Here is a 22,070-nt window from a genome sequence, read left to right on the forward strand (position 1 = left end):
CAGAAACTTTTAATGGAAGAAGACCATAGAGATGTTCTAAACCAACAGCAGAACGGCAGGCTGAATGCTGAGCCTCCCTCCCTCCAGGAAGCAGGAAGGGAAAGGCAGAGACCAAAGGTACCAAAAATCCTAAGGAAGAGTCAAGACGTGCATCAAGACACTGAGAATGCACTGCTTTCCCCGAATGAGAGGCATTTTATGGGCCTCTAAACATTTCCTCATATTTGCCCCCATGACAAGTGAGCGAGGGAGAAAGTTGCGCCTCGGGAGCCAAGCACAACAGCCAGTGATGACTGCTGCAGGGATTTCATGCAAATGGATTTATGAACACTGAATCTCAATTGAGAGAGCTGTATTAATCTTATAAACTGAGTTGGCCAGTTTGGAAAGAAACGATGGTTTGGGCATCCTGCTGTTACAAATAATGCCACCTGTAATTAACCATGACCAATGAGCATCACAGAGCACTGGGGGGGAAGTCATTTGGAACGACTGAGTCGCAAGGAGCCTTGGAAATCAGGGGCCCACTCTTCAGGCTCCGCCACACAGGGCTCTTCTGAGGCTGCCTGGCATCACACTTGTCTCTGGGCTGGATTGTCCCAATGGACTTCTGGTACATATTGTCAAGGTTCTTCCAAACTCTGGCCATTTCTCGATAGTGTTTTCTTTAAAATGTATCACTAACATCCAACGTTCAAAAAACATAACAGTAAGAAAACACTGTATAAAATTTAAAAGCACTGTCTGTCACTTCTCCTTACACACTATAACCTTGTAGAGTGAGCCGGAGATGCAAGGAGTGAGAACTGGGCCAAGTACATTCATATTTCCAAACACCAGAGTGACAGGCAGCAGCTCTGATAGACTCAGCTGAGCGGAGCAACGCAACTGGCCATCTCCACATCCCTGTAGCAGTCATACGGACAGCTTCCCAAAAGGCATTTTGCAAGGTCTTGAGCAGCAAGTGTATATACATATGCTATCATCTACAGGTCATTTTGGTGTTTACAACTAGGACTGAGCTTGGTGCTTTAGTTTTCCTTTGGAAAGTGGTAGGATTTACCACAACAATCAAAACATTATTATCATACCACAAATACAATACTAACATATCAGAGTACATGTATTGAACATAGTGCACATGGCAATGCCTGGAAAGCCCTCCCTGCACCCAGGACCTGGGTAGGTTAAGGTTTGGGATGATCCCGGTTTCACTGCACTGCCGAAGGACATTAGCTCTCTGCTTTGTCCTCTTCTTCCTTCTCTTCATCGTCATCCTTCTCTCCTTTGAGCTTCTGACGAGCAAATTCCTCAATCACGATGTCCTCCGCACTGAAAATAATTAAGCAATTAGGGGCTGAGGCTTCCCAACAGGCAAACATCCCCTTTCCCCGCTTGCCTTGGACAACAGACAGGGTCCAGAGAGAGTGAGGTGACCAGGGCCAGAGGCAGGGCCTGGCATCTTTTATTATCTCCATAGGCCATTAACATGCCAGCAGATTCACCTTCATTCTTTAATCTACTCTCACCACAATGTCACTCCACAGCCTTGGAGAAGGACCCTTGCTCCCTTCCTCTCCCAAGGAACGGCTTCTGATGGCCACCTCTCTGCTCGCGTTTGGGAGGATCGGGGCCAGGAAAACGTGGGCAGGCAACACACAAGGAGGGACCATTTACATCAGCCATGGAAGTCAAGGGCTTGAAGACTGTGGCACAGCACAGCCTGGGCATTAATGTGTCAGGTAGTAAGGCTCTGAGGCTCTTTCCCTTGGCTGCCTTTGGAAGAGCAATGGAGCTGCCTCCCCCGGAGAAGCTTCCTCGGAGAAGGATGGGACTGGGGGGGGGGGGCTTCGTTCGTGGCATCCGTAGCATCTTTGGTCTTCCCAGGAGTCTGGGCTGAGCCCCAGGGAGTGGGTGGTAGAAGGCTTTTTGGGTTTGTTTTAAAGAGACCATTAGTGATAGGGAAAACAAAAACCAATAAAGAATTTCTTGACATCTTAGGTATCCTTTGACATAGTTCTAAATATAAATGCATCCAGACCACAATCAGCAAATACTTAGGAAGCATTATAAGACACAGAGAAATTTATGATTGTTTGCAACAAGGAACAGAAAAGGATTTTTTTTCCAATTCTACAACTTTCTGCATAAACCACATCTAAAACTAAAATGCATATAAAGAAGCTTAGTTACCTCCTTACAGGAGAAAATGGCAAAGGAACACCAAGACACAGGAAAAGCCATGGGAGGGAGAGGAGATAAAAGAATGGGGGGGGGGAGAGAACTGTAAGCAAAACGGTCCATGTTCCTTGTATTTGGCACACCAGAACCGGCGGTGCTTCAACACACTGCAAGGGCAACCCTGTAACCCTCTGGAGGCCTCAGGGGCTGGGGCTGGGGTTCAGGGCCAGTTGCAGTGAAGAGGAAGAGGAGGAGGAGAGAGACACACTCCGCTCCTCCCTTCTGCACACTCCTAGGCACCGGTTTTTCCTCGGCTCTGGAAATGATCCATTTCCACACTGCGTATGAATACATTCATTCCAGGATCCACTTTTGGGGTGGGGTAAAGGTGCTTCTTAAGTACTGGGCCAGGTAAGGTTCAGAATAGTACATGCTCCCTGTATAACAAAAATTATTTAACCCTGGAAATCGCAGAAGCCCTCTGAGACAGAATGGAAGGATGGTCCAGAAACCCAGTTTGCCGGCTATGTGTGGCTAGCAGGGCCTGAGAGCACAATCCGCACGACTTCCATGGAAAGCGCATTCGGATACCCATTTGGGGCCAAGCATCATTCCAGAAAAGAGCCTAGACGGAAGGCGAAGTGCTACATCTGGTTGGCCAAACCTAACTGGTATCCCACCAACACCCAGCGAGATAGAAGCTGCAGCAAAGTAAGATGCTGGGAGGCTGGTTGCAATTTGGAGAAGCACTTTTGCCCTGGAGCAGGTGCCAGGATGGGGGCCTTGGGGGCTTTTGTGGCCAGCTGCCTTGCCACCTTCTGCTGATGCGCCGGGGGACTTGGATTGCTTCAGGCGGCGGCTCTCTGGGCCCTTCTATCCCGCTGCAGGTGGTTTCTGGGCTTTCATGGCCAATTAAGATCATAGTATTTTAAGTATTCATGTTCAGTATTTCCTACATTTTATTTCTAAATCTGCAACTGTATTTAAGAATGTCATGAAAATGCAATTTAGATTATGAGTTCAAACTTTGCCCAAGGAAATTGAGTGTTTGCTGGAGCCACTTCCTTAAGTGTTTATCTCTGGTCAAAAGCGCCGCCAGAAGTCAAGGTGCCTCAGCTCTATTGAAGAGACCCAGGAAGGTTTGGAAGTTTCAGCCCCCCCCCCCGGCCCCCTTTACCTTGGTGTCGCTGTTATTAGTGAATACATCCCGAGGAGCAGAGGAAGGAAGGAGGAAATATATGCTGGTTAATTGAATTAATAATTATTGCTGAAAGATAATCTCATCTACAGATGGAGAATCTAGAAGAGTTTCTTAGGGGGCTAGTAAAAGGGGCAGGGAGAGCCCCACAGCTACACTGGCCACTTAATCTGGGGCCACTCTGGAGCATTATTCCCTGGACTGGCCACAATGGTGAGCACATGCACCAAGCTGAATCCACATCAGCCCCACTGACCTGTCCCCTGTATTTGGAGCTGCTGCGGTGACTTCTTCATGAACAGGAGCTCCCTGTAAAGTCTGGCTGGCATGCAGCCCCTTCTGCTGGTGCCAGAACAGCCGCCTGGACATGCGGTCAACAGAACTCTGGAGAGCCATTGCTGACCTCAGCAAAAGCAGCAGCAGCAGCAGCAGCACATCAGGCAGGTTTTACATGGAGCTGCTGTTCTGAGGCCCATGATGAGAAAGTGGCACAAAAACAGTCCGGCCCTTTCCCTGCAATGCTCTGCAGAGGAGGATAGGACAGCCCTTGGCATGTAGGCAACTGGGTCAGGCTGAATCAGGGGAGGTCAAATTGGCCTGATCCTCCCGTCTACACACCAAAGGAACCCGAGGTCACCCCAGAGTCCCCAGGAAACCCCAGGATCCCCCCAACTGTGCTTAGTTTGGAGCAAAGTGGGGTTAAGAGCAGAAAAACACAGATCCTGCCCAGAAGTAGCCATGCACCATCAGGGCTGCCAGCCCCAGGTTCTCTGTTGTTGTTGTTGTTATTATTAGTTTATTTCTATAGTGCTGTAAATGTACACATTCTCTGGGGTGTGTATGCTGTTTCCCAGCACTCCTTGGAAGGGAAACTGGAGAGAGAAAGAAGTGTGTGCTGTGGTTCTGCAAACTGGAGAGCCAACCTGCAAAACGCTCCTAAGGCAGTCTCTCAGGCCAGGAAACTAGTCTGCCAACTTAACGAAATCGCCAGAAAATATGTGAGTTTGAGTGACACACAACTGAGAGAGTTCTTAACAACTCAGGTGTCAAATGTGAACTCAGAGGCTTTCACGGCCAACGTCCATACTTGTTTGTGGGTGTTTCAGGCTATGTAGCCGTGTTCTGGAAGAGTTTATTCCTAGCATTTCTCTGACGATGCCAGCCACAGAACATCAGGAATCAATGCGCCCAGAAAATGGCCACATCGCCCGGAAGACCCACAAAAACCTATCAAATGTGAAACCTTATGTCTTCTAATAGAAATGTGCAAGTTGTTTGTAAAGCTGACCTCTGTAACAAAGGACATGACAATATCCAACTGCACTCTAGTGTGATGGAAAGGAATCATGGGCTCCACATAATCATGGACTACTTCTTTAAATGCCTCCTTTACAGGAACTACTCAGTTGTGTGTGTGTGTGTGGGGGGGAAATCCAGGTGGTCCATTCAGTCAAGCGCATGGCCTCCACCTGGCACCAGTCGTGGGGACTACCTGTGCAAGTGGCCGGCTGATGTGTCTGGCTCAGGGAGCCTCGTCTCATGCACCCTTTGACCCCCCAGTCTTCCCGCCACAGAGACCCACGTCTGATACTTCGAAGGGCAGAGATTCACCTGAGTGTCAGGAATCTCTTCCTGGGAGCAAGAGCTGCTTGACAGTGGGACAGATTCCCCAAGAAAGTGGTGGCATCTCCATCTTTGGAAGCTCTCAAGAGAGGCCACCTGCTAGGCTGCTTGGACTGTGTCCTCCTGCATGGCAGGGGCTGGAGAGGACGGCCCTTCAGGCCTCTTCCAACTACGTGACTCTATGAGTAGGACAACGCTCCCCTGGCCTCCATATCATGCAGGTGGCTGGCCTGGCTGCTCTCCCACAAACCCGTTTTCTATGCAAAAGCCTTTACTCACTGTCGGCAGGTTTTGGATGCATCAGGATAACAGCCATCTCCACGCCGACATCACTGAAAGAGTAACCAGAGTAAGTGAGGAGGATCCAAAGGAGGCTGGTTGGGGGGGAACTGGGAGCACACAGGGCTGGATCTTTCCTCCTAACTATAGTAGACGCAGAGAACCTATTGACAAATAATGAACTAGCACATGTTTAAGCCACACTGATTCCATGGGTTTCTTCTAGTTGGGGCAGAAGTTGGGTTCAAAGTCCCTCAGAGTCTCAGCGCTGCTCAGGAGGAGGACAATTCTTCATAAAGGGACAATGGGACTTTCGTTCATACAATGTAAGACCTACACAGGCCATTCCCAGACACATCACAAAATGCTCCTCCAGACAGTATCCTCTCTCCAACTGTGAGAATGCATCCCATCTAACCGAGGTGCATCCCTCAATTCCCTCATCCACAAATTGCAGGATAGTAAAATAAGACACCATTACAATGCTTGACAGCAATAAATTGTTCCTTACCTTGATGTGAGATCTCCCAAGATCCTGGAGAAAAAGAAAAACAATGCACACATTTACACTGATGAACAATACCAAGGAATGCGATGGCTTATATCTGGCTGATGCACCTCCATGCTGACTTACCTTTCAACCATTGATGCATTGGGTTTACTCTAGGTAGAGCCAACTAACAGGGTTCCTGCCTCTGTTCTCCAAATCAGAAGTAGCTGATGCTGATAAAAGTTGTTGTTGTTTGAGATAAAAAAATGTCTGGCCTCTACAGTCCAATCTGCACTGCAGAATTAATGCAGTTTGACACTACTTGAATTGCCACATCTCAGTGCAATGGGATTCTGAGGTCTATAGTTCTGTTAGATACTTAGCCTTCTTTGCCAGAGAGCTCTGGTGCCACTACAAGCCCTAGGATCCCATAGCATTGAACCACAGCAGTTAAACTGGTGTCAAACTATATCAGTCTTGCAGCGCCAAACAGACCTGCACCTCCTGGTCTAACTCACAATTGCATGATGGTGCCAACACGATGGAGCCACAGTCCTTATTCTTTGGGCTCCAGCTCTCCATTACTTTCATCCTTTATGTGCTTAAGAAGCCAAAGGCAACTGTTCCATTCATGATATGCCTGGAATTGTACACGCCAGTGCCCCCTTCTGTCACAGCAAGCAGTGTGAATGCTCTACATTCGTCCCTCCTGATTTGCGGGGCATCCATTCTGCCCCCCCTCCCCCCGAATAAAAAATATCGCAGATATTCAAGCTCCATTGGTTATAATGGCGCCGCACTCCTGTGCGTGCTGCTACGCATGTGCCATGGGCAGGTGCACCATTTTGTCCCTCCTTGTTTGCCATCTGCAAAGGACCAGACAGTGGACTCCAAGTCTGTGAATGGGGCGGGATGAGTGTACATGACTGCATCCAAGAACAGCTCAATTGGGGGGGAGGGTCTTCATCCAGACCAGACTTTTGCAGGGGAGACTCACAGAAGCTCTGTGAGCTGGTTTCCCATCCTCCTTTCTCACAGAACCAATGCTCACCCTCCTCTGGATACCATCAGGTTGACTTTCACTTTGTAGGAAACCAAGATCCCGAGAACTTCCTTGTCCATCCCAGGTCTCAGGCTAAGGAGAGAAAAGAGAGGGGGGATAAAATGCGCTGAGAGCCAGAGGCAGCGAAGGCGGAAGGTGGGTGCGGAAAGGCTTCCTTACACAGTGGTGGAGGCCAGGTTGGTGTCCTCGTGCTTCAGCTTGCCATCCAGGGCCAGGCCACGCTTCTCGCGGTTGTTGGAGAGGGTGGGGGTCACTGTGTAGCTCTTGGAGAAGGTGGAGTTGGCTGCCACATTCTCACTGCAAAAGGCAAGGAGAACAAGCCCTGAAAGCATCCATCCGCTCCTGACAGGACTGTGGGGGCCATGTGCAAAACCAGCACATGGGACTGACGAAAGGGGAAGGCTACCATTGCCAAGGATGATTTACAACTGGGCAGCATTTCTGGAATGAGGGGCATGAGAGTCATCCCCCCCCACACACATACACACACCAGGCATTGGTTTGAATCCAGTTGCGTATCCCAAACACCAGCAGACCTAGTGAATGGTGGCCTCCCACTGACTTGCCATTCAGCAACTTATTCAGTTGAGTCTGATTTGACTTTTCTCTTCACCAACAAGCCGAGATCTTTCCCAACCCTCCCAGTTCTTTCTTGCTCCGTGTCAACCAGATGCCACTTACACAAATTCCTCTGAGCATACAATCTTGGTGTATTTGTCCAGTGAATAGAGAACCACGTCTGTGATTTGCTCAACTAGAGAGAGAACAAGAGAGGAGGAGGAGAAACATTGCACTCAGTCACACTGTCCAGGGGGGAAGTCAGCATTTGCTTTATAGACTATACTAGCAAAGTCTCTGACTGAGAACTTAAGATCAGATCTTATGGTCCTGAGCAGTAATCTGTACTTAGGACAAAAGGCAACTGTCAGAGCAGAATATGGAGACACAGAATGGTTCCCAAAGGGCAAGGCTGCCTGTTATCACCCTGCTCTCCCTGGGTCCAGTATAACATTATTGGTTATTGGTGAGCAATCTCAAGCCAGAGCTGCTCTTATTGAGCAGCATTTTCATCTTTGGCTGCATCTGTACTGCAAAATTCATGCCGCTTGGCGCTGCTCTAACTGCCATGGCTGGAGGCTATGGAATCCTGGGATTTGTAGTTTTGCGAGCTTTCTCTGTCAGACGGCTCTAGTGCCACAACAAATTACAAATCCCAGGATTCTATAAGATGGAGCCATGGCAGTTAAAGATGTGTCAAACCGCATGGCTTTTGCAGTGTGGCAGAAGCACTTGACTTCTTAAAGGCTTCCTGTCCCCACTCAGCTCTTCTTTTGCAGTTTCTGAATAAAGCCTAGCAGTCCCTCTCTTATCACAGCTGCAGAGAGGCCATGGTTGCAGCTGCTGCTGTTGTTTTAGCCTGAGGAGGAGGAGGAGGAGGATGCATCTGGCCAGAGAAGCAGCTGGGGTCCTAGTGGCCCAGCCTTGCCCAGCCCTGTGAGGCCCTTGGGGTTATTCAGATGGTGGAAAAAGGCAAGGAGAATCTGAACTGAATCTTTGTTGTTAATAAGCATTTTGAATTCATCCTATGAGGCGGGGGGGGGGGGGGGGGAAGGGGGGCTGACAAAAAACCCACACTGAATCTGGGATAATTGGTGCTGGGGGTTTTCTGAGTTTCCAAACAGAGTTGGATTCTCAGATGGGTGACTAACTGATGTCAACAAACCAGGGACAAGCTAGGATAAAATTCTGCATGTCTTGAACAAGGTTTGAATACATTCATATCCTCAACTCCATCTTTATTCTAGTCCTGGCGCATGTGAGCAATAGAACTCTCAGAGATGCACAGAAATGTACTTCCATGATGTGAACAACAAACCCAAGAGGCATGAGTGAGATTATTCATGTACTCAGACTAAAATGGGTGAATGGCTCTAGGCGCTCTACTGATTGCACACTAAGTAATATCAGTGTGTGATTTCAATAGGATTTGTTCGTTTGCCTGCATGCTGCCACAGAACCCATTCCTAGTGCAGCTGGAGCTCCAGAGCGCATGAATCTGGGTGCGGTCGCATAAGGGAGGATACAGAGCACTTCCAGAACAAGGGAGGATAGATGCACACAGATGGAGAAATAAGCATGGAAGCCAGAATGTGGAGTGGTCCTTGGCCACACAGCCTGTGTGAACATGAGCTACAGCCCTGGTTTTGTATCCCCTCACCCCGGTTCATTACCTGATATTTTGATCTTCTTCACAATCTTGTTAGTAGTATTGTTAATGTTGACATTGACTCCAATTGGATCGCCATGATAATAAATCTGAAATGACATTAATCGTAACGTCAGATGGCGAAACATGTCTGTGTCCACCTGGCCTGTAGCATCATTGGGTTGTGTATTTCTGGCATTACTTCATCTTCTGGGTCTCCGTTCTTCTACCTCTGTAATGAAGCGTCTTAATTCTAGCATTTTGAGGTTAGAAGAAAAGAGAAGACAGTGACCATAGAGAGAAGGAGGCTCCAGGAGGAAAATGTCTCACATAAAGCAAAGCACATTCAGGAGCAAAGCAAAACAAGGGCGTTTTCTCTGGAGGCAGAACAAAGACTCTAGACAGAGGCTACAAGAGAAAAGGCCGCGGAGACGAACCTCCTTGTCCAGCGAGGCCTCCAAGTGCAAGGGCTTGTCGGACATCATGAACTGCCGCGTGGTCTCTGACTTCGGCGCTGGGCCTGTGTTGACTGGCGCAAACTGGATCTTACGGATCACCAGCCGCACAGAGTTCCTGCAGGCGAACGAAGGGGAGAAGCGCACCAGGACTGTGAAAGCCTGAAAGCCACCGGCCCAGAGACCCAGCTAGACCACCTTCTTATGAGTGCCAGGTCTGCGACAGACAGAAGCCTTGTGCATTGGGAAGGGGACCTAGGGCAGATGTATTCATGAATGATTTAAAGTTTCCCTGTTACTGAGCGGTTCCTTCCTATCCTAAAAAGGAAGGAAGGAAGGAAGGAAGGAAGGAAGGAAGGAAGGAAGCTCCCCTTCTTCCACTCTCACCTGGAGCACTTGAAGGGAGAGGACATGGCAGGGCAGCCAGAATAGCAAAGGACAAGAGGGTGCCAATGGGGCTGGGGTGCCAGAGTGGCATAGCAGCACTATGCGGAGACTGGCGTCTTGCCCAGGGAGCAGCCTCCATCTCTCCTGAGAGGTGTTCAAGGGGCATCCTCTCCCAACGTCTCCCTGCACTATCTCCATCTCTCTCTCCTAGGAGCATAGCGGGTGCATTGCAGTGCTTGAAGCATTACACCCATGGGTTGCCCTTGCGTTTAAGGACAGCTTGCTTGGCTTGGTCTGAGTTCATCATCTTCCTTCTCTCTCCTTTTTCCTTTGACATCATGCCTTTTGGCCGGTCATCCTGAGGATCTGAGCTGACTTGTTTTTAGGGGTCACTCATAGAAAGGGTTTAAATTTTTTTCCAGTATGGAAATAGTTTTTTAAAAATTCCAGCCTTACCTCTTGTGAATTTTCTCCTCCAAGTTCTCAGCACAAAATCCTTTTACTTCAAAGTCTACACCGCAAGACTGATGGAAAAATAGAAGAGCAAAGGCTTACAGGCAAATAGTTTCCTCATCTTCCATTTACAACTCCTGAGCAGAAGATAGTTTTTTTGGGAGGTGAGGAGACACCGGATTGAAGTGAAAATGTCAGAGTCCAATGGTCCTTTGGAGACAGCCTGTTTATTCTGGCATAACATTCTGTGGACTACAGTCAGCTTCCTCACATGTCTCTGCAGAATGGCTTATGCGCATCAAAAGGCCACATTGCATTTCTTTACGCTCTTCCAGCAGGCCTTTCCTGAATCGATACCCAGCCACCAAAGGCTACAGTGATACGATCCACTGTTTGTATTGTTATTGATCACTTGAAGTTATATTTTTAAAAGCATTAACTGTTTAATTGTATTTTAAGGGGATGGGTGTGGGAGGTATGGAATGTATATTTCAATGTTGCAAGCCGCCCCGGTTGCGTTGTGTTGCGTTGCGCAGAGGGGTGGGATAAAAATAAATGTGATGATGATGATGATGATGATGATGAGACAGTTTAAGGTCTCTAGAACGTTCCCTGTTTCCTGTGGGTACAGAGCACTGCACCCTCTGCCCGCGATGTGGGACCTGGCCCATAATCTAGAATAGATTAGCAAAACCATCAGGATGGCATACAAGAAAGATTAGAGAAAACCAGCATAAAACTCTCTCTCTCTCTCTTCCTCTAAATATGTAACCATGAAGCAGAAAACCAAGCAACAATTTCAGTAAAGAGTTCAAGAACCTGGCAGAGTGAACAAAATAACCTGCAAAATGACTGGGGTCACCCTCACCCCTTTGTCTTTGCTTGGCAACAAAATGGCCCCAGCATTGGCCCAAACACGGTCCCCTGCCTCACTCTCTGCCCGGCTGCCCACTTGCTTCCTGCCAAGGGGCAGGAAAAGGACCTAACGGGCACACACTGCCCACTTCTTCTAGTGCCTTGGCTTCCTCTTCATGGAGAGAACCAGGGCAGTGGAGGAGAGGGGGGTGGGCACATGGCCAGTGCATATGCACCCTGCAGCCGGAGGAGGGCCTGGCCAGGTAGCGCCTTTCCTCTGGGATGCCTCCTGGTGTGGTCTGCACCACTGCATTTGTCAGGCCCAGCCTGGCTGAGGAGGGCTCTGAAGCTGAGCCTGAGCCTGAGCCTGAGCCAGGCCCTAGCTCTGCCCTGAGACTCCAGCAGAAGCTGTGGCTTCACAAGGCAACCAGTAGCCAAGCCTCCTGGCAGCAGGGCTTTCTAGGACTGTAGACACAGAGGAGGATCACATGCCTACCTACAGCCAGAGGAGATCAGAAAGGCATGCCTCCGGTCCCTGAGGAGGCTTTATGAAAAACACCAGCGCATTAAAACCACCTGCACTAATGAGAGTCATGATAAAAAGCCTGGGAAGGACGCCAGAGCATTTGTCAGAAGTTCTCTGAGTTCTCTGGAAAAAACACCTTGCTTCCTGACTCGGTTCTGATTTCTCAGCTTGACCCTTTGGACTACGGACTGCCCTGGCCACTCTGTTCTTCTGGAACCTTTGCCCTGGACTGCCTGACTTCACTCTTAGCTTGACCCTTTGGCTTACACTCAGATTGGTTCCTGACTTTGTCTGCCTTTGCCTGTAAGAATGATCTTGCTCCATAAATTCTGTGTGGAGTTTTTCTGTGTTTGTTTGGATTTGTTGTCAGGTGTTGGCTGCTTTCCCAGAGAGCACTCACTTAGTGATGCCACTTGCCTTAATATGCGCTTTGTAAAATTTGTTTTCCCCCCATGTGCCAAAGATCTTGTGATGGCAAAATGACGCAGAATAAAAGAGACCAAGGCAGAGTCCTTCCTACCCACCTTCCCTGCGTCATCTGGTCCTGGCTGCAGTGTGACGGAGCAGGGCAGGTTGGTCGCCATCTGCAAGAAGGGAGAGGGGAGAGGGGCTCAGAGGTCAGGCAGAGGAGCTTGTGAGGGGGGAGGTCATTGGCTTCCAGTGGCAAAACCAGAAGAGGAAGGGATGAAGGAAGCGCTCCCGCCGGGACTGCCCCCTCTCCATCCCGCCACCTGTGCCTTAGAAGCGGCAGGAGAGATCATGCGCCCGTGATGTGGGTGCAGAGCCAGCACCTTCCTCCTCTGACTTGGCAGAGGAAAGCGATGTTCACAAGTTGTAGGGCCCCACCTTTATTTCTAAATGTCTTTGGTTTGTGTGATCCACACAAATAGAGCCCTTCCAAACGAAGGAAAATACACAGATACTTTATATTAAGAACCAAAGTATTTTTTTATCTTCACTATTTTAAAAAACCCAAAGGGCAGACTAGGGACTCTGCTGGGCGACCGCCAGCTGCTTCCTCCAGGAAGCCCTCAGGCACCAGATGTTTCCAAGGTGAACAAGACACTTTTTGCCTGGCACCTGAAGGACCGAAAGGGAGCTGGCAAGTCGGTGGGATGTGTGTTTCTGTGTGCGCCTGTATGTCTACAGAGGCGCTGGGGGGCAACAGCCGCCTTGATATGGCTCTTCCTTGCAGACTGGGGGGTATTTCTGTCCCCAAATAAAGCCAGTTGGCACCTTCTGACTTTTCTGAGGGCTTCAGATGGAATTTGGACTGAGCTGACTGACTCAGGCTGCTTAGAGGTTTCTACCTCCAACAAAGGCCAAACTTCTGGGGGAGGAGGGCTGCTTGGACTATAATGAGCTGAACTCTACTGGTGTGCCATCATGTCTTCCCTGACTTGTGGTGACCCTATCAAAGGGTTTTCTTAGCAGGCTTCTTCAGAGGGGGGTTGCCATTGCCTTCCTCTGGGGCTGAGAGAGGCTTTCCCAAGGGCACCTGTGCCAAGACAGGATTTTGCCTATAAACACCTAAAGTTTTTTCCAGATGTAGCAGTACAGAGTCTTCTTGGGAAATGCACTGGTCTCTGCCTAATAAAGGGGTCTGTGGCTTCGCAAGGGACAGCGGCACCCTGGGTCCCAGGAGCAGTTTGCTGCTGATGGCCCTCATCTCAGTCCCCACACGGTCAAGAAGATGAGAGGCAAAGCATCCAACTGCTTCCACAGCCAGACTGGGCTCTACAGGCAAGATGGAAGTGGCACAGGGGCAAGGGGCAATGGCGGCTGCCTTCCTTCCCCTCCACCTCGGAGGGAGGGGCTGCTGGAACTACCCCTTGATCCTTTTGGGGGTGAGCTGGGCCACTGGGGGCCAGCCTCCTTCTCCCAGACTTGTCTGCATGTCTGCAGAGCCACAGGCCTCGGTCCAGCCTCTTGGAACACAATCAGGCTGTCTTATGGGCCTTTGTAAGGGGACTGAGACTTCACGGTCTCTCTCTCACACACAGAAACACAAACACACACACACACACATGCAATCTAAGAAGGGTGTGTGGGTTGAAGCTTCCTTTGGGGGCAATGGCCAGCGCCAAGGGTCTCCCCAAATGCTCTGCGACATGCAGACAAGTCCCTCATCTCTAGCAAAAGGGAGCAGGACTCCTCCAGCCTCCATACTGCTGGACTTCCTCCTGTCCAGACAGGCTCAGCGGCCCTAAGCAGGAAAACTCACATCTTACAGTGTTTAAAGGAAAGCACAAACCCCAGAGCAACTGCAAGCCCCCTCCCCTTGAAAAAGAGCCCAGAAGGACCTGGGGCCTACCTCAAAAGTGAAGGGATAGGCGTTCTCCCCCAGTTTCTTCATGAGTTTGTCCTGCAGCGGAGTGAGGGTCTTGGGGGCTTGGTCTGGCACAGGTGGGAAGATCTGCGTGGTGAGGACATAGAGGTCCTTCCTGAAGGTCAAGCCGATGACATCCAGGTCATCTCGGCCATAGCGGAACGCACAGGTGAGGGTCACATACACTGGTCACCCAGAAAGCGAAAGGAGGGAAGTGGGGAGGAAAGAGAGCCATGGGGCAGAGGGGCAAAGAGAGGCCATGGGAAGAGATGGGGAGAAACAGTCTTGTTAGTCCCGTTGCTTGAAGCATTTCTGAAGTCAGAGAGCAAAGGAGGTCTTCTGCGTTTACAGCTGAAGCCAGGGAGTGACTAAAGGTGGGAAGACAGGCGGGAACTCACCCCCCTTCAGTCCCAGCTCTTTTTGGGAGGAGGGTGGTCTGGAAAGCAAGTGCATATTGCTGAGACACCCCCCCCCACCCACCCACAAGGGCACTGCTCTAAACTCCCAGGCTTTCCTTCCAAGAACCAGGGCCTTAACTGCAGACCAAGGGAGGATTAGGACTCAAGGCTGGTGGCGCCAATCCCTCCGGCCCTGAGACTGGATTCACTGGATTCAAGGAGGACCGGGCCAGTCCTGCCCACTTCTGAAAGTCCAGGGCAGTGGCTGCACATGCCCACAGCAATGGCACCATGCCACTTTGGGTCCCATTTGGGGGTAAGTGGGATTTAAACCAACCAATCAATAGATGCATGGCTAAATATTTCTGCCAGGTCCATCCACTGCCCATCCTCACTGGGAAGACAGTCCCTGTCCTGCCTGGCCACTTCGCCATGGGGCTTCTGGCCCTCTCCTCCGGGAGACAGGGTCCTTGGTGAGGCAGCCCTTTGGGGTCAGGGTTTCCCTATAGTAATTGATGTCACTAACTAACCTATCAGCAAATGTCAGGGGAGTCTTTGTCAGCTGGAAACGTAGCTTATTTAACCATTTCCCTAACCTCCTACATCTAGAATCTGGACATAAAAATACTATAGTTCCCAAAATAAGTGTATCTATTTTAAGACATAAGGCTACAAGTTTTATTGTATTCAAAAATAAAAAGCAGGCCTTTCTCTGAAGTCCTTATGTAGCCCTTGGAAGCAAAGCAGGAAGAGTAGCGAGGAGCTGACCAAGGGCTGGACCCAGCTCTCCGCGGATGCTGCCCCTTTGACTGACTCTTCATGGGCTTGAGACCCCTCCGTCGTTGCCTAGTTCCCTCTCAGCCGCCCACCGTCGCAAGGCAAGGTCTGGTTTGTGAACGCCTACACAAACGTGCAGAGAGCCCTACCTTTCCTGTCCTTCAGGTACTCCGGGTCGATCAGGATCACCCCGTCTGCGAGCCAAGAGAAGAGAAGAGGCCGGTCAAGCAAAGGCCTTTCGTGGGCCCTCTGAGGGGCCCTGATCCCCCACGACACTCGGGTAAACCCACTGGCTCCCTTCAGCCGGAGCAGGAAGAGGCGCTCCTCTGAGCATCTCGGCATCTCTGCGCTTCGGGGGACTTGGACATGTTTACTGGGAGCCAAGCGCTGGCGAGTCGGGGGTTTACTTCTCAGAAAGTGCCTGAAGGGCTGCAGCCTAAAGGTCTCGCCCCGGACTTGAGGTTGCAACAGCGAGGGGCACAAAACAAGCGCTTCCCACAAGAGGAGGGCAGTGGCTCTCTTGCCGCATGTTTCTAAGCCAGTGGAAAGAGGGGCTTGAGCTCTTAGGAGCAGGGCCCTGAAACGTGACCCAGCGGCGACCAGAAGGGCACTTGGGAGCGGAGCGGGGCTCAGTTCACGGGCCTCTTCCTGCCACCGGCTCTCGGCCCTTCACCCGTCCAGCAGCGTCTGGCCAGCGCTGGAGCTGGGCCCAGGGCAGAGGCAGGGGAGCCGGGGCTGGAGCTGGGCCCAGGGCAGAGGCAGGGGAGCCGGGGCTGGAGCTGGGCCCAGGGCAGAGGCAGGGGAGCCGGGGCTGGAGCTGGGCCCAGGGCAGAGGCAGGGGAGCCGGGGCTGGAGCTGGGCCCAGGGCAGAGGCAGGGGAGCCGGGGCTGGAGCTGGGCCCAGGGCAGAGGCAGGGGAGCCGGGGCTGGAGCTGGGCCCAGGGCAGAGGCAGGGGAGCCGGGGCTGGAGCTGGGGGCACCGTCCATGGGGCTGGCCTTCCACGGAGGGTGGCGCCACCTGCGTCTGCCCAGGGGTCCAGCACAGCGGACCCTTTGCCACTGGGTCAGGCATGGTTTTAGTTTGTAAAATGGGGTCTCCCACCAGCAGCTTGTCTTCTTAGGCCTGGCTTATTCGGCTGAGCCCCCACAGAGCCGTCACGCGAAGGGCCCTGTGCCCCGCCCACTTCGCTTGCTGCTGCTGCTGCTGCGGATGAAGGCTGAGAGATGGGAGTTGAGAGAGCGGGAATGTATTCACTCACCCACAGGCTCCACCGACTCCACGTGGTCCACGAAGTCCCTCTTCCCCAGGTAGATGGACAGCTAGGTGGGCAGGAGAAGAGGGAGCTCACAAACTGCTGGCCGTGCCATTGGGCTCTGCTTCTTAGGCCCCTCCTTGGACGGGGGAGCATCGGCTGGGTTTCCCTGGCTTCCCTCCCCCACTCCCCACTCCCCACTGAAGGAGGGCAGGAAGGAAGGAGAACTCCCATCCTCCTGGCAAAAGGGCACAAATGGCCAGAAAGCATGAGGAGAAGGCTTTGGAGGACACGCACTGCTAGTTAATGTTGCCACATGGGTCCTGCATACCCAGATTCCTGGCAAAGCAAGGAAAATGGTTGCGTGGAGTGTCCCCTGATGATCTCTCGGGACAAAGGCGGGGAGAGTTTACAGCACAGAGAGACAGAGGAGGCAACTGGGAGTGTGTCTCACATTCAGTACCCAAACAGGTCCGGGGCCTAATGGACAAGGGGGCTTGCCACCGTGTAATTTATCTCCCCGACCCCCACTCCAGCCCTTTTTGGACAGAGAAGGCCTCTTCAGTAGAAGTCAATAACTGTCCTTCAGGCCTGAGTGGCATTTCTGGCCCCATTTCTGGCCTTGTCTTACCTTCCCATTGGGGCAGGTCTTCTTATACACTCTGCCAAGCGAGAAAAGAAAAGAAAGCAGAGGGGGAGACTTAGAGGAGGCATGTAGGTAACACTTGTCGGTAGCACACCTTATTTTGGGGGGGGGGGGCGCCTGGCAGAAATGCCAGCTGGGGACTGTTGGAGGAGGCAACCTGGCCAGACTGGGCTCCTATTTCTGCTCTGCCAGCACAGCAGGGGAAAGAGGGCCAAGGACAGGGAAGGAAGGGGTTTACACCAAATCCCGCCCGCCATGCCAGCCAGAGAACTGGGCAGCTCCACATAGGAGGGGAGGCAACAAGTGAGACACAATTCTGCCAGCGTGCCCAGTTCCATGCAGGCTGGGACAGTAGCAGAGCCCGGAAGAAATGTTGCCCAAGCCAAATAATTCCGCTTTTCCTGCTCCACGCATCTAGAAACGAAGCACCGAAACCTACTTGGATCCCTCGGCCATCCTTCCTTCCTTCCTTCCTTCCTTCCTTCCTTCCTTCCTCGGCGGCGGCGGCGGCGGCGGCGGGATTCCTGCAGGAGGAAGAGGAAGAGGAAGAAGGGAGGAAGGAAGGAAGGCGAGCCCTGCCGAGGAGCACCCCGTTTCCGAAAGCCCGCGGAGCCCTAGGCTGGGCGCTTCTTTGGCCCGGGGACCCCGGAGCCCTCCTCCAAGGCCTCATCCCATCCCAACGCCCGGTCCTCTCCTCCCCGCGGCTCTCCTCCTCCTCCTCCTCCTCCTCCTCCTCCTCGCAGCTGAGCGGCCTCGGGGCACCCCGGGGGCTTCGGCCAGAGAGTGCCGCCCAGCTTCGGTCCTGCGGGCAAGGAGCTCATGTGGGGCGAGGGAGCCCGTGCGATCCGGCCGCCCCTCTTTTTCTTTTCCTAAGAGGAGGGGGCCCGGCCCTTGCTCTAGTCCCCCTTTGCTGCCTCCAAAGCTGGGGGATGCTGGGTGGGGAGCCCCACAGGAGGACCCTCCCTCCCTCCTCTCCCCAAGGAAACGTTTCCCCAAAGCCCCTCAACGCCCCCTGCCTCCCCAGGCGCCTCCTCGGCGTTTAGCAGCCAGCCTTAGCCCCCCACCCCACCCCCTCGCGCTAATCGGCCGGTTTTCGGGCTGCTTAGCCGGGATGAGGCAGCTCAGGAGGAGCGCCTTAAAGGGAGGCTGCCGCCAGCCTTGACCTGAAGAGACCTGTCCAGGCCACGGGGGGGGGGAGGGGGGCGAAGGACCCTGGGAAGGCGGGGGCACCTCCAGGGCTCAGCCCCCACCCCCAAAGATCGGGCAAATTGGGACACCAAGGCTCTGCCTCGGGGTGGGGGGCTCTCCTTAGCAATGGTCAGCCAGAAGTGGACTAAATGGTCAAACCTGCCCAGAAAACCTTCGGGGTGCAGTGGGGCTGAGAGGAGCCAAGCCTTCCCCTGCGGACTCCTTCTGGCTCAGGGCGCTCGGGGGGAGGGGCTGGGGGCTTTTAGTGCCTGCTTTGCCTTGCCAGTCCCTCTGCCCTTAAGGAAGAAAGGGAGCGACCGTGGGGGGGAGTTGCCCTGGTTCTTCTGGATGTTTTCATCGGGGGGGGGGGGGCATTAAGTGTGGCCTCTCTCCACAGCTTTCCCCTTGAAAATACTGTCTGGGAGTGAGCGCCCCCCTTTGCTTTCAGTTAATACAACTAAGACATAGTTCCTCCTTTTTCCTGATGCATTAATTTTATTTTTAAACATTTACTCAATATGGTCGTGTTTCGTTTTCTGTGTTATTTTTTCATTGATTCCATGGCAGAGTGTTTCTTCTTCAGCCCCCCCGCCTCCCCCCCCCCAATTTATAAGGACGATTTCCCCAGGAGCCTTTCAGGCAGAAGCAGAGACACGCGCCGAGGGCTGCGCTCCTTCCTCCTCTCCTCCCGGGGTTTAGGGGCCGGGGCCGGGGCCGCCGAGGCCACTTAGGGCCAGGAGCCCCTCTTCTGGGTAAAAAGGCCCTTTAGGAAGGCGTTCCCTAAAAAGCATGTTCCTTGCTAGGCGGCGGGGTTTGGTGCTCAGGGGGCAGTTGGGCTCTCGGTTGCAATCAAACGAAGCGGCGCCGATGTTTCAAGCCAGCCGCAGCGGAGAGGCTGCCGGAGAGCGAGGGCCGGCGCTTCTGGGGCCCGTCGCCGGAGGCCCTCCTCCCGCGGCCAAGGCCTTGCAATGCGGACACCCAGGAGGCCTGGCGCCTTGAAGGGTGGCTGTGCCTCTGCTTCTGGGCCTCAGGGAATGATGGCCAAGGCGCAAGGCAAGAGTGTGGCCACATGCCCCGAGCCTTCGGAGAGACAGCTGTGGGGAGCAGGTGCCTGTCCTTTAGGGAAAGGAGGGCCTGGGCCCTAGAGGAGGAAAGGAGCCCCCAGCCCGGTCCTCGCAGAGTTTGCAGGCAAACGGGAGGGGCTGCCCCACTCGCTGCCGTGTCCCTAGGGCCCCCCAAAGCCTGCCCTGGGGCCCTTCCTCCTTCTCACTGGAGCTGCTCCATTGGCAGAATCCGTTCGCCCTCGCAGCCAGAAAGAGCTCAGCAATGGCTTACCTGCCAAGAGAAGGGAGTGAGCGCGGAGGCTGTGGGTCCCAAGTGCCGAGAGGCTCCCGACCCTCGTCCCTGGGCTTCTTATACCCCCGGAGGGGCTCCCCCTCCCTGCCTGCCTCTCTCCCTCCCTCGTTGTGTAAAGGGCCGGTGTGTTTGTTGATCTGTGCTTATGGCAGATAGAGTATTTTGAGGCCGAATCCTATTAGCCTCTTAGCTGGCCTGCTCCTCTGCTGCCGCTTGAGGAAGAGATGGGCCCTAAGCCTGGCCTTCTCCCGTGGCAGGCAGCCCGCCTGGAGAAAGAAAGAAAGAAGATTACCCAGATTGATAAAGCGGCTCAGGGGCAGGCGATTAGCCTCCGGCCCCACGGACTCCTCCGCGAGTGGGGCGCCTGGGGCCCTACGGGGCTCCGGAGGGAGGGCTGGCAAAGGGCCGGGGCGGCAGGTTGGAAGCGCTGGCACCGGAGGTCGCTGGCTTCCTCCGCCAATGTCAGTGCCCCTGCTAATAACAATGATAATGAGACTCTTCATTAGGTAATCTGTGTGCACCCACAGAGATAGATGATCCTCGTTCAGTAATTCTCTTTCAGTTACAAATAATTGACAAGGGGCCAAAAAGAAAGATTCATAAACAAGGCAAATGAGAGAGAAAGAGAGAGAGAGAGAGAGAGAGAGAGAGAGAGAGAGAGGCTAGAAGTTATTTTTTCATCCGGGGCTTCCTTCCTCCTGGAAGGAGACACGTGACCAGCGGAGTGCCATGGTTCTGTCCTGGGCCCAGGGCTATTCAGGATCAGTGACTTGGGTGGAAGAACGGGGGGGGGGGTGTTCACATTTGCAGGTGACAACAAATGAGGAGGAGTGGCTAATACTCCAGACAGGACCAAAGTTCAAAATGACCTGAATAGATTAGAAAGCTGGGCCAAAACTAATAAAATGAATGTCAATCGGGAGAACTGTAAGGTGCTTCGGGAGAAAAAGGAATGAGAGGCACAGATATTGGAGGAGGGACATCTGGCATGAGAAGACTCTGCGAGTGAAAGGGGCCTTGTCTGGAACCAGTATTACTTTGGTTTTTGGTTTCTTTGCGGGGAGAGGGAGAATGATGATGTTACTTACGACAAACAAACCCATGATGACTGCTAACATCATTAAATGTATTTATGTGCTATTCCAAAACTATCTTTTTGGAATAGAATTCAAGGACATCAACGTATTCGTCTGGAAAATCACTTTGTAAAGGGATGTTGTAGCACCTTTGAGACCAGCTGAAGGAAAGAAATCGGCAGCATGCTCGTTTGGAGATTTGAGCCGACATCTGCTGCATCTGAAGAAGTCGACTGAAGTCTAGGAACGCTCCAGTTCTGTCTTTCAGTCTCAAAGGTGCTGCAGGACCCCTTTGCAAATGTTCTGGGCAGTCCTTTCAGGGATCCCTGTTGTGTTTATAAGTGCTTCTTTCTTCTAAACATTGTTAAAAGGAACATGTTAGTCACAGTAGGAGGTGGGCAGTGATGCCACCGGCGTTAGCTTTTATGGCCACCGTCCTGCTGGCCATTCTGGCCCCGGGAGTCACGTGGCAGCGAAAGCCACCCCTTCCTCCGCCCCCGCCCCCTCCACACGCTCACGCTCACACTCACACTCACACAGGGAGCCCGGCCCGGAGGAAGCGAGCCCTACCCTCTCAGCCGGCGGCCCACGTTGACCAGGGCCAGGGCAACTCTTGATCCCTTAATTGCTCACGCCAGAGCAGCTTAGCGTGGCAAGATTAGCGGGGGCTATTTCTACCAAGGTCAAGGGAGCAAAGGACTTCACATTCACTTCGGGTTCTGAAAGGTCCAGCCAAGCAGCTCATTCGGACTCCGAAGAGGAGCCGGATAATAAATGACCAAATAAATAAATAAAGTAAACAAGCAAAAGGAAGAGATTTGAACAAAGTCCGGGCTGCTTAGCAGCACTGCCAGTGTATGGTAGGACCATCCTCTCAAAGTCCCCCTGAAGAGGTCCCGATCTTCCGTGGGGCCGCCGTGACTCAGAGGTCCCGATCCCGGTGGGACTGCCTCCCTTCTCGGGTGTAATCGCACGCACGCCCCGAGACTTTGGCAAGGAATGTCTGCCTGAACCCTCAGCATAGAAATATACAAGCCCACGAGGAGGAGCTGCCAGGACCCTCACTCTCCTCCTTCGCTGCAGCGGCGGACGGCCGAGGGGAAGCGGGTCAGGGTCCCCCTGAACTCGTGGTTCTTGGTGGAAAACTCGGAGCCTGCCCTTCCCACGCCCCCGCCCCACTAGGGGTCACTCGGGGCCAGGGGCCACCTCATCACCCCACCCCACCCCACTCCAGGGAATCCCCTTCGCCCGCCTCCCGCTCGCCTCCCCTTTATGAGAGAGAGTACCTGGATCGCTTTTGGGGAGGGGGGCTGCCGGCCAACGAGTGCAGCC

General features: G+C 52.8%; 1 protein-coding gene across 3 annotated transcripts; it reads right to left on the reverse strand.

Moving 5' to 3' along the window:
• Positions 1–1,133: 1,133 nt before the first annotated feature.
• LOC149308726 (arrestin-C-like) lies at positions 1,134–19,739 on the reverse strand. Of its 3 annotated transcripts, none has more exons than XM_089536366.1 (16): positions 19,642–19,739; positions 17,558–17,642; positions 17,104–17,134; positions 16,479–16,539; positions 15,370–15,414; positions 14,031–14,230; positions 12,241–12,300; positions 10,339–10,406; positions 9,478–9,613; positions 9,066–9,150; positions 7,516–7,588; positions 6,994–7,131; positions 6,823–6,906; positions 5,793–5,816; positions 5,282–5,334; positions 1,134–1,357 (listed from the first exon to the last, which is right to left on the reverse strand). In XM_089536366.1, the coding sequence occupies exons 2-16, from the start codon at positions 17,572–17,574 to the stop codon at positions 1,233–1,235; spliced, it is 1,200 nt and encodes a 399-aa protein (XP_089392492.1). In that variant the 5' UTR covers positions 17,575–17,642; positions 19,642–19,739; the 3' UTR covers positions 1,134–1,232. The 3 variants fall into 3 exon arrangements, with proteins under 3 accessions (XP_089392492.1, XP_089392490.1, XP_089392491.1); XM_089536364.1 differs by having other exon boundaries at positions 1,289–3,368; XM_089536365.1 differs by lacking the exon at positions 1,134–1,357 and having other exon boundaries at positions 5,274–5,334.
• Between the last annotated feature and the right edge of the window lie 2,331 nt (positions 19,740–22,070).

This window comes from Sceloporus occidentalis, unplaced genomic scaffold, assembly GCF_023333645.1.
Source record: "Sceloporus occidentalis isolate IW3139 unplaced genomic scaffold, rSceOcc1.0.p SCAF_8, whole genome shotgun sequence".
Classification (NCBI taxonomy): Eukaryota; Metazoa; Chordata; class Lepidosauria; order Squamata; family Phrynosomatidae; genus Sceloporus; species Sceloporus occidentalis.

What these genes read in the sequence shown, in the direction of transcription:
- LOC149308726 (XM_089536366.1), bottom strand. An exon ending in GACCAGATGACGCAGGGAAG is followed by an intron (nt 10,407 to 12,240) that starts GTGGGTAGGAAG and finishes TTTTTCCATCAG; the next exon opens with TCTTGCGGTGTAGACTTTGA. An exon ending in TTGGGAGATCTCACATCAAG is followed by an intron (nt 5,335 to 5,792) that starts GTAAGGAACAAT and finishes TTACTCTTTCAG; the next exon opens with TGATGTCGGCGTGGAGATGG.